The sequence below is a fragment of the Hypoxylon trugodes genome (assembly GCF_022578975.1).
Source record: "Hypoxylon trugodes strain CBS 135444 unplaced genomic scaffold F4822scaffold_6, whole genome shotgun sequence".
In the NCBI taxonomy this organism is placed as follows: domain Eukaryota; kingdom Fungi; phylum Ascomycota; class Sordariomycetes; order Xylariales; family Hypoxylaceae; genus Hypoxylon; species Hypoxylon trugodes.
Genome location: NW_026250021.1, coordinates 1782833 through 1794034, shown reverse-complemented (window position 1 = coordinate 1794034; position 11202 = coordinate 1782833). Strand labels below are relative to the sequence as shown.

The window sequence follows — 11202 nt, the reverse complement described above, 5'->3', positions numbered from 1 at the left end:
TCCTTAGAGGGATCCGATTGGTGTATGAAAAGTTAATGTTAAGAGGTAGGTAACCAGCAGTAATAATGACTTGGTTGACAATGCACACTGCGGTGTGTCTCACCGTACTTTTCGCCTCCTTCGCATTGGGAACCGAACTTCATGCTCAGAACTCGACGTATTATAACCCCATATTACCCGGTTTTCATCCTGATCCAAGCTGCATATTTGTTCCTGAGTGGGATGACACTTTCTTCTGCGCATCTTCGAGTTTCAATGCTTTCCCTGGCATTCCCCTGCACGCAAGCAAGGATCTGCAAAATTGGAAGCTTATCAGTCATGTATTAAATCGCCAAGAGCAATTGCCTCGTCTCGCGGAAACCAACAGATCAACAAGGTAAGATATAAATGTTGGTTATTGTGAGCCTTTAGCTGATGCGTAATAGTGGTATTTGGGCACCCACGTTAAGATTCAACCAAGGAACATTCTGGCTGGTGACTACTCTAGTAGACGACGATCGAGCTGCGGAGGACTCATCAAGATGGGACAATGTGATATTCAAGTCAGAAGACCCATACACCCCCTCTGCGTGGTCTGAAGCAGTCCATTTTGGCTTCGAAGGTTACGATACGTCGCCGGTATGGGACTCGGACGGGAAGACGTATATCGTCGGTGGACACGCCTGGAAAGTATTGTAAGTAAGAAATTAATCCCAATTCGCGTCATGGTCTAACCAATCCCAGCCCCGGTATCCTCTTGGCTGAGGCGAACCTAGAAACAGGTGAAGTAGGGGAATGGAAAACTATTTGGAATGGCACCGGCGGAACGGTAAGCCTACTTCCCAGCGTAGCAGAATTCGGCTCTCATTTCAAATAGGCTCCCGAGGGACCCCATATATACCTCAAGGACGACTGGTATTACTTACTCGCCGCCGAAGGTTAGTGTTATAAACTCAGTCAAGTTAGTCGCATACTGATGACTTGCAGGTGGTACAGGGGTAGACCACATGGTTACGATGGCGAGATCCAAAAGCATACTCGGCCCATACGAAGCTAATCCTAGTAATCCAGTTCTTACGAACGCCAACACCACCAACTACTGTAAGTCGAAGACGAAGCTGGCAACTTGTTCTTATAACTCTAATGCGCCCCAGTTCAAACTGTCGGTCACGCGGATTTATTTCACGATGCCACGGGCAATTGGTGAGTAGGAGCGACTTACTATGAAGATAACGAGACTTAACACTTATTCCAGGTGGGGTGTTGCGCTTTCGACTCGGTCTGGTCCTGAGTATTTATATTACCCCATGGGACGGGAGACGATAATGGTCCCGGTATCGTGGGTGGATGACGAATTTCCGGCTTGGTCTCATCTGAATGGGGAGATGAGTGGATGGTCGATGCCACGGGGAAATCTGCAAATAGACGGAGTCGGGTAAGTTATTTCACTAGTCGCAAGACTCATTACTAAATTTCTCAGGCCATTCATTGCGGAAGGGGATACAGTCAATTTTGAGCCAGGATCGACATTGCCAGCACATTTTACGTATTGGAGATATCCCATCGCCGAATCATATACGATCTCACCCCCTGACCATCCGAATACTTTAAGATTGAGCCCATCAAAGCTCAACCTCACAGCATTGAATGGGAACTACGCTGGTCCCGATGGCCAGACATTCGTCGGGCGCCGCCAACAGGATACCTTGTTCACATATAGCGTTGATCTTGACTTCTCTCCCACTTCGTTCGAGGAAGAAGCAGGTGTTTCAGTCTTCTTGACACAAAACCACCACCTAGACTTAGGGGTAGTTATGCTTCCAGCCAGCAATGGTATATCCGCCCAAACGAAATATGTAACGAATTCTTCGGACTTGATACCACACTTTAGATTCCGTGGCATTTCCTACATACCCATCCCGGGTGACATTGTAGAGCCGATTTCCCAGGCTTGGCTTGGTAAACCGCTGAGATTGGAGATAAAAGCCCACAATATGACACACTATTCCTTGTCCGCTGGACCAGCGAATGCCCTCTCGGAAATGAGGACCGTTATTGAAGTCTCGAACACGGCTGTGAGCTGGGGGTTTACAGGTAAGTCCAATTAGACCTAATTGTGTTTTGTGTCTAACACTTGCCAGGCGTGATACTCGGTGTATATTGTACGAGTAATGGTGGCAATGGTAGTACGCCAGCATATATCTCAAATTGGAGGTATATTCCACAAGGGCAATTTAGGAATTAGGTGCAAGGGACAGCGGGCGATGGCGTAAAACCTGCCCGTAGCGATCATTAAAATGCGGGGTACATACACTATCTTTTAGCGAGAATCGGCGACAACAGCCCGTAACGGTACATAATTTAGCGAATAGCTCGCCGTAGCTACAGTGAGTAAAGCTAGACCTTCACTGACGTCTCGTAGATAAACCCAAAACCTAACCCGAACTAGTCGACGCCCTGCTAAATTTTCCCACACAATATCATAGTTCTTTAAGTGGACGTGTGTTTCTTTAGGAAATCGTTGAACCTCTTATAAAATTCTGGTGTGTTAGGGTGGTTTGGCATGATAACGGGGAAGCAATGCGGCACGCCTTTATAGCAGGATATCTCAGCACTAACGCCGGCTGCCTGAAGAGCTTCGGCGTATGCGAAAGTCTCGTCTCGAAAAAGATCGACTCCAGCAAATTGTATAACTAAGAAAGAGAGAAATTAGAGCCTCGCATTAGTTTCGCATAAATTAAGTAAAGGTAAATTGCAGCGAAAATGGATAATTAGGACTTACGAGCTGGTGGGAGGCTTTCTAGTGATTCTGCCAGTAAAGGTGAATGTCTCCAGTCTGGTTTCGGGTTGGGATTATACGCGTCGAAGAAAGCCTCAAGTCTGAAAATGCTAAGGACGCAATTGTCTGCGTTTTGAATATAACTACCAAATTCGTATTTGTCTCGAGGGAAGAACCTGGGATGGCAGACTGAAGGGAAGTGAAGAACCTGGGCGATTACACCTGAAATGCCATTATCCCTGGCCATAATCGCTAAAACTGCAGCCTAATGACAGAATTAGCGTGTACCTAGCTGGTGCGTGGGCAATTTCTCAGGGCCACTATTAGGGGGTATGGAACCTACAAGATTAGCCCCCGCACTGCTTCCAGCAACAATAATCTTTTCCGGGCTGACTCCGAGTGTTTTCGCATTCTCCTTGCACTGGAGTTAATAATTAGTCAATATATCATTGTGTTTATATCGGCGAAAGTATTCGTCATACCCATAATAACCCGTCGAAGCAATCCTGCGCTGGTATTGGAAACTGGAATTCAGGTGCTCTTTTTCGTATTAGATGTAAGTACTTAGAAGGATAGGTTTTATGTGACCAAAACGTACAATCGGTAATTTATGCTAACGACAACAATGTTTGGGTTCGTGGCAGCATAAACATTCTCGACACCATCTATCTCGTGCTGCCCTACACAAAAGCCTACATCGAAGAGGTTAGATTATTATAAAGGAGACTAAGGTTGTGTATAATTTCTCGTACCACCGCCGTGCATGCGATAGACCAGAGTCGCGTTTGGCGCAACATCTGGGGATTTGTAAACTTTCAACTCAAGAAAGGTGCCGTCGCTCGCAGGAAATTGTAAAAATTCTGTCGTGACATCGCGATATCGATCGGGTCCTCCAGGAGGCATGACAGCATCGGCGTTACCAGCAGCCTGGCGAAAAGCCGGGAAGTCGGGCGTCATCCATAATTTGTTGTAGCCGGCATCGATGGCAGGTTCGGCTGCTAGAAATTCAGGTGTTTTCTCTGAAAAATGGGCATACTTAGGCAGGGGTTTAAAGTCGACGTCAATATCGACATATTCGGGTTTATTTTTGAAGTGCACCATGTTTAGTCGTTGGTATTGCTCTAGAGGCTTCAACAATTCCTGTAATGGCTTTGAACTTCAGTCGAGTTTAATGAGAGTTGATATAGTTTATTACATCCCGGCCAAGATACAAGATGATGCGTTATGAGTACGTGATGGCCCAGCCCGGCTGTTGGAATGACCCAGGCCGCGGCTAGAAGGAAATTAGCTAATCTTGAATAGAAAGGAATCATTTCCGAATCACTTTGATTCATAGGTAAGCAAGATTGACTCGATTGATTATGGCTGGCTGAACACCTACCTAAACGTGATGGCGTCAAGCTAATTACCAACTGCGGTAACATTTATAGGATGACTATGCTGGGAGGACTATATGATTAGTATTCCGAACCAATAACATAGTCGGATTTATACGATAACGAGGCGTACCACTGTCACTCTATACGATCAGCATTTGGGCTGACGCTGTTCTGCTAGGTAGGTATGTACGGCGTACTCAGCCCCTACAGCTGAAATGATCTCAATTCCCGTCATTATGAATCATACCTGGAGCTCGCTAGCGGCCTATCCCCCCCCCTGCGATTGGTACGATCTAGCGATCTAGAACACTAGTCCAGACCATCCCGTTAGTTAGCACGTGGGGGCTTAGTTGCTGAGTTTGAAAAATTTATGTCTAGGTGCCTATTATATGAATCAGTATCGAGGTTATTGCTAGACATATATAAATATGCTCTCTAGATATGCCAATTCGCGAACACGCAATGCACAGAATACAGCGGTTCTGAAAAATCTAGCATCTACTTATTTATTTTACCATTCACTTAGCACAAATGGTTAAGTTTACGCTACCCGAGTCGGCCAGCGGCCTTCGCGTTGTACCGGACTCCCAATTGGACCTACGACCAGAAGCCGAAATCCTAGCAGAATTACATACATTTCGACCCATCACTTCTGAGAAAAATGTGTGGGCTTTCTGGGACAAGGGTCTTGATTTTATGTACCCAAGCTACCGATGCACCATATTGAACTGGGTGAGAAAGTTGGGCAGGTCATGGACGATTCGCGTGATAGACCTCGTCGAGGGTTCGCCAAACAACATCTACAATTACGTTAGCAAGGACTGGTTCCCGGATTGCTTTATAAGCCGTACCATGGACGGCAAACATGCCGCACAACATGCCGCCGACCTCGTGAGGTTACCACTGCTGTTCAAATATGGGGGCGTCTGGATGGATGTCGGAAACATGTTACACACGCATCTCGACCACTTATTCTGGAACCACCTAACCGCCCCCAATTCACCTTACGAAATGGCTACCTGGATTATTACAGGACAGATTCGGAAACAATGGGGTAGCTTTGGTAACTACATGCTAGCTGCGCGAAAGGGTTGCATCTTCATCAAGAATTGGCACAACTGCTACAAAGAATTATGGAATGGTCGTACCAACGCAGTTGACTTTCATAAACTACCTCTGATGAAAGATATTGGCCTCGCCGAAGGAATGGCTGATTGGTTTTCCGAGGACAAGGTCCGCGGGATGAGCGATTACGTTGCGCACATGCTCATCGGCGATCGCACGAGGAATTTACTCGACTTGAACACGGGGTGGAACGGGCGCGAATTTTACGAGAATAAAGTATTTATGGTAGAAGGGATTCAAAATGGCATTTTGGGGGCGATTAAGACGGACTACGACGGAGCTAAACAGATTGAACTATTCACCACCCCTCTCGACGAACCGGATGCAGTAAAAAGGAAGGCGGCTGAAGACTTCATCATCGAGGTACTACAGAAAAGCCATATGTATAAAGTTTATCACAATTCGGCGGGCGGGCTACCAGCTTTGGGAGATCTAATCAAGAAAAAGGGTTTCGAGGATGCGGACCACAGGCCGGGCACATTTGGTGAGATGTATAGGTACGGTACGGTTCATTGGGAACCGACACGCGAAGTAGAGCGCGAAGTTCCGCAGCCAACCAACGAGGATTTGATTCGGGCCACACCTACAACAGCAGCTATACGCGAACCGGACGAAAAGTGAAATGAAGATCACTAGATAAAGGCCAAATATATACACTTAGATTAATTATTTTATGATTAAAATGGCTATATTTGTTGACTTGAATACCGTCCAACTACCTCAAAAAGCCACAAGGCGTACCTAAATTTCGGGACTAAGGGCCTGAAACAATACAGTACAGGGCACCGACAGTCTACTTCTTTTTCGCCATATTGTCAACGGAAGTTGAACCCCCACGGCCACGAGCTCCCTTTGTCTTACGAGGAATTCGACGCTCAAAGAATGTCATACGTGTACCTCGCTTTTCCACTGTATTAACAATAACATAATTTCCATCAATCCTAGTTTGAATATTCTGACTACCTCTATAGATTTCTTGAGCAATGGCTCTTCGTTCTTCCGGAGTTATCTCGCGCTCGATGTATGAAGTGGATTCTCTCATTGGGCTGGGTGTACTGCTACGCGAATCATTATCCCCATTTGTCGCTCGGTGAGACCACTCAGAAGAACAGTCAGACATATTCCTTAGATTGGCTGTCGTTAATTGCTAAAGTTAGGTTGCTTGACGTATGGATGGATGATAATTTGTAGGATAGTATTATTTGTTCGTGTCCTTATGGTGTCGGGTTCCAGCCCTATGATAATGTACTCTTGGTAAATAAAATGACTATTGACTACCCCAAAAGTCGGCCTTCTATTCCATCTAAGTAGTTTTTTGAGAAGAGCTCTGAGGCAAACAATATCTTTGTTGCGACCTCGGGTACATACGTCAGAGTCCCCTTATCTTGCGACCAGTAGGGTGGTAAAACACATTTCCTTGTAAGGTGACTCTTGGTTTCTATGTGCGGTGCATAATGGGCTTTAGTGATTATAGGCACCGGGAACTGCCGATTTCTCACCTTAATATTAGAAATGAGTTCATTAAAGACTTTGCTCTAAGCTCCTTTTAACCTACCTAATAAAATATTTATAATGTTGATTATTTCTCTATTCTTCGTCTTGAAGACCCTCTTTACAATGCAATGTCAGCTATTATTACGGCGGTCCAATAAGCATAAAACCGCCAATGCGCCAAAACGCCGTGCGAGTATACAGTGTGGCGGCGTATCCTACTGTGTCACTGTAATTACAGGGAGTCATGTGCTGAAGTCCCCCGTAAATACAGGGGATTACAGCGCGTATCCCACTAGAAAATTAGTGGTTGATTTATAGCGCCTAACGCCCTATAAATACAGCGCTCTATAGGTACCCACTGTAATGCGCTGTAGCTATAGCGTAATATAGCGCTTTAAGCCCTATATTTACAGTGCATTATAGAGCCCCACTAAAACAACCTGTAATTACAGCGCATTACAGTGGGCACCTATAAAGCGCTATATTTTCAGGGCTCCAAAGCCCTGTAATCCACTATAAGAACATGACACTTATAGTAAATCTATAGGGCATTTTAGTTGAGCGCTGTAATGCGCTATAGTTATAGGGCCTTGAGCGCTGTAAGGCCCTATATTTACAGCACGCTTACAGCGCGCCTTAGCACCCCACTGAAGCCCACTGTAATTACAGCGCTCATAGCCCTGTAAATTTAGTCCCTACGGTGCGAAGCGCCACTACACTGTACCCATACACTGTATCATGGCGCATTGGCGGTTTATTGAAAACGGCGCACGGTAATTATCCGTAGTGTAAGCTATGATGCTAATGCAGTGTAAAGCTGCCCGCATTAGCGTAGAGTGGGACAGCATAACTTATTTCTAGATCTGGTAAGTCGTACCATGAGACCCTCTTCTGATTGGTTCGAAATTTCATATCCTTGCCAGGCCCCGAGGGATCTTGGGTACCTGACAAGAATCATGACCGCTCAAACACGATCAAATAGTCGATGCATTATTATACCAAATACTCTACTGAGCCCATGAGCTATAGAGTGTCTGGAAAATATAATGGGCCAACCATGTAACTATTGACTACTTGCTTATCCAAGCTTCATCCATATGCCAGTATTTAGACCGTTATGGGAATACGTGGTAAACCTAACTTGACGAACTACGGTAATCGACGTTACTATCGGAACACGGTAGCTTATGAATATCACAATGATATGGTTATGCATTAAGCTCTTCTTGGGTGAGAGTCTTCTACTACGAGTTTAAAGATCTAGGTAAGTGTAGTTTATTGCTAGAGAAATAATCTCTATCTAAGATTCATGACTATTGAAATGATGGCGGTAGTAGCCTTCTACCAGGGAACTTCGTGGCCCTGGTACGACCATAACTTTCCGCTGTGGGTGTCCCTTGTAGCAACGTCAATTACTTTGACTATCCCCTCAGCGCTCTCTTCAACAGTGACTGGCGCATCGTCACCCCCAAGGTTTGTTCGAACCCAGCTAGCCAAAGAGTCAGCTAAACTTTCCATGATTTACGTCTAGTACACATTGACTTACCCAGGGTCAATAGGGAATGCATTAAGCCATGGCTCCTCGATGTGAATTGCTTTAGTGTACCAGTGAAGCATGAGCTTGGTTGGAGCGTACGCGGCGTTATGTACAGCAAGCATGTTCCTGCGAATTAGTTTAGTGACAATAATAAGCGATGGACTATATAATTTATAACTCACTGTTACGTTGTTAGCTCATATTGGCCACCATATAGGCACTTAGGAGTATCATAATAAACTTACCGTTAAGAAGGCGGCAGAAGAGCCAATTGTCACCCATATTGGGGCTTTCGCAGCCTTCAACAAAGGGTACATAGCCTTGAACAGCCATATAAAACCGTAGACATTAGGAACAATGTGCGTTTGAACCTCGTCAGTGTCGAGCTCCCGAACCATTGGTCCTGAGAGCCTGATGCCAGCATTCGCAACCAGAATATCGACGTGGTTGATTCCTTTCGATTTGAGGGTGTCAACGGCCTTGCGCGGGTCATCACGGAGGGTTGCATCGATTTTAATGACGAGAAGTGAAGTTCCTTCGGCTCTGGGGAGTTCGTTGAGAGCTTTGGAGGATGGGTGATCAGGATCGCGGTTGGCTGCAATGACTGTGTGGTTTGGGCGAGAAAGATACCATTTAATAATCCCACTACCAATGCCTCTGTTGGCGCCAGTAATTAAGACCACAGCCGAAGCCATGACGGAAGTTCAAATGAGGATATGATATATCTGTAAGTAATAGAAAAGAGTGGAATAGAGAATATTATTTTGGGAAAACATAACGAATATAAGTATACGGATGTTAGATATTTCTAAGTTACCTAGATTACCTACTTAGGTGGTTACTCCAGGTAAGCAAGAAACGCTATGCTTACGGCTATGCTAATGATACTAACGCGGGTTGATTACCTTGCATCACCCGCCGTACCGCCCTCTTTTTCAAGGGTTGGCCTTAACATGTGGATTCCGAGGATGTAGGGAATCATGGTTAAGTAATTGAAGGCAGAATAGTGAAGCAAAAAATAATCTGCAACATCTTCTCCTAAGTATCAATTTCAACCAGTTGGGCCGTTGTAAAACTAACCGTAGGCTGTTCTATCGGGGATTAGAATATATCTGGCGTACTGGTTCACTATAAATTCAATGAGCTGCAAGGCGTATCTCCTTATAATTATAGCGGTCGTGCAAGGCCCACCACTTCACTCTCCCAGATTGTAAGCGAGTACAGCGATCCCATGTAGGATTATTTTTCGTGGTATCTTATAAAGTGCCCCAAGAAATTCAATTGATAAAAGCCCATAACAGGGCTTGAAACTGCGATAATTGTTTAGAATGTTAGTAGGTATAGAGGAATTTGCGCCGTCTCAAAGGATACCCCTCACCTAGGCATGCGGGGTAATATTATTCACATTACCGTATTTAGTCACTGTAAATAAGGGCTTACAATAGAGGGCGATATGTCGCATCTCAGCACTATTTTCTTTATGGCTGATCTTAGAGACGACTCGCTAAATTTTTCTCTTGAATAACTAATACGCCATAATGAACGCCTAAATTGCGTTTTCAGACCACAAGGCGATCAATGATACCTATGTAGATGCAAGTATTGTATATTGTTTATCTAAGCTCCTTCTCCGACCCATATGATTTGGTTAACTTATGCATATCCTTCCGAGGCGTACTCCTAGCACTATGTATTGTGGTTGTTACGCTCGAGGGACAATCAATTCCGACGACGGGTCGTATGACTTTTGGCTCCCCTCTAACGGATTCCACCTTTTGGTATGAATCCATCTCAACATACACGAAGCCCTTAGGGTTTTCGGTACTGGGGGTTGTCGAAAAATCGAAGGTATTGCTCGTTAAATGTCGTTTGAGTGATGCTGCATTATCTATTACACTTATGTAAATTGGTCGAAGTACCGGGAGGCAAGCGGCGATTAGGTAGCTACTCGATTCGACGACAGACCATAATTCAATATCGGCGGATTTCCAAGTGCCATCGTCGGTCATGGCCTTCATTTGCAGAGTGGTGATTAGGCGAATAATTGATGCCACCATACCACTAGAAACTGTTAGCTGAGGCTCTCTGAAGTACCTAAGTGGCGCCTAAGATTTAGGGGCTCTAGGGGCAAGACATACCCACTGGCTAGCACGAAAATCCCCGAAAGGGCAATCTTCTGCTTCTTGTCGATTTGTAAGCCCCATATTGTCGGCCAGGGAAGTATTAACATCATAATATTGGTAGCGATGCTCGGTACGTTTATACCCGTCCAGAAACGCACTATGTTTATACAATGGGTGGGAGCGAGATCTAAATTCCATCGTGCATAGAATGGTCGACAGGAGAGGAGAGATGTCAGAATCCCCGCTATGGCCGTCCCAACGATTATATATCCTATCATATAGGTTGCGATTCGATAGGATCTAGCCGTGAATATTCGTAAATATGATGCCAAGATTGAAAGTTTTGGTAAAGCGACCGCGACGCAATATATTTCTTCTATCGCATATCCCATCTTGGCCCAGGTTATTAGACTGTCGGGTTCCCGAACGGCGAGGACTGCCAAGTGATGACCGACATCTGCGATTTTGACCTCCACTTCAAATGACATTAGATGACTCCTCCTGAGATTATATGCGCCCAGTAAACTTACAGATTGTAACAGCACACATGCCCAGAGAGAATATTAACGCCGGAATAATGATATAATCGTCTAAGCCCAATTTTACTTTATAAGTTAGGCGGGTAGCAAAACGAAGAGCGACCACAACTATATCTAAGACTATAAAAGCGATCGCAACTCTGACGGAGCGTGGGCCTGCTGTTTCCTCTGCATAGCCTGGAGGGAATGTTACCGGATTTGGCGCCATAAGGACCGAAATTGGGACATGGGTCAACTAGAAACTGAG

General features: G+C 45.2%; 5 protein-coding genes across 5 annotated transcripts; 2 read left to right on the top strand and 3 right to left on the bottom strand.

Annotated features, from left to right (window-relative positions):
• Positions 1-80: 80 nt before the first annotated feature.
• On the top strand, positions 81-2224 carry F4822DRAFT_430436 (glycoside hydrolase family 43 protein; the record flags this gene model as incomplete). Its single annotated transcript, XM_051461299.1, has 9 exons — positions 81-376; positions 426-674; positions 724-808; positions 857-917; positions 967-1080; positions 1134-1182; positions 1235-1414; positions 1460-2073; positions 2121-2224. 9 exons carry the CDS (start codon positions 81-83, stop codon positions 2222-2224), a joined length of 1752 nt encoding a protein of 583 aa, XP_051313463.1.
• A 245-nt stretch (positions 2225-2469) lies between these two features.
• On the bottom strand, positions 2470-3859 carry F4822DRAFT_430435 (alpha/beta-hydrolase; the record flags this gene model as incomplete). The annotated part of the gene is made up of 6 exons (XM_051461298.1): positions 2470-2672; positions 2762-3023; positions 3102-3179; positions 3241-3298; positions 3357-3450; positions 3511-3859. The coding sequence occupies 6 exons, from the start codon at positions 3857-3859 to the stop codon at positions 2470-2472; spliced, it is 1044 nt and encodes a 347-aa protein (XP_051313462.1).
• A 643-nt stretch (positions 3860-4502) lies between these two features.
• F4822DRAFT_407300 (uncharacterized protein) lies at positions 4503-5967 on the top strand. Its single transcript, XM_051458475.1, has one exon. The coding sequence runs from the start codon at positions 4669-4671 to the stop codon at positions 5881-5883; it is 1215 nt and encodes a 404-aa protein (XP_051313461.1). The 5' UTR covers positions 4503-4668; the 3' UTR covers positions 5884-5967.
• Positions 5968-8097: 2130 nt separating this feature from the next.
• On the bottom strand, positions 8098-8988 carry F4822DRAFT_430432 (NAD(P)-binding protein; the record flags this gene model as incomplete). Its single annotated transcript, XM_051461297.1, has 3 exons — positions 8098-8245; positions 8303-8474; positions 8535-8988. The coding sequence occupies 3 exons, from the start codon at positions 8986-8988 to the stop codon at positions 8098-8100; spliced, it is 774 nt and encodes a 257-aa protein (XP_051313460.1).
• A 918-nt stretch (positions 8989-9906) lies between these two features.
• On the bottom strand, positions 9907-11163 carry F4822DRAFT_430431 (uncharacterized protein; the record flags this gene model as incomplete). Its single annotated transcript, XM_051461296.1, has 3 exons — positions 9907-10354; positions 10432-10891; positions 10947-11163. The coding sequence occupies 3 exons, from the start codon at positions 11161-11163 to the stop codon at positions 9907-9909; spliced, it is 1125 nt and encodes a 374-aa protein (XP_051313459.1).
• Between the last annotated feature and the right edge of the window lie 39 nt (positions 11164-11202).

Excerpts from the sequence above, each read along its gene's own strand:
- F4822DRAFT_407300 (XM_051458475.1), top strand. The coding sequence starts at position 4,669 with ATGGTTAAGTTTACGCTACCCGAGTCGGCCAGCGGCCTTCGCGTTGTA.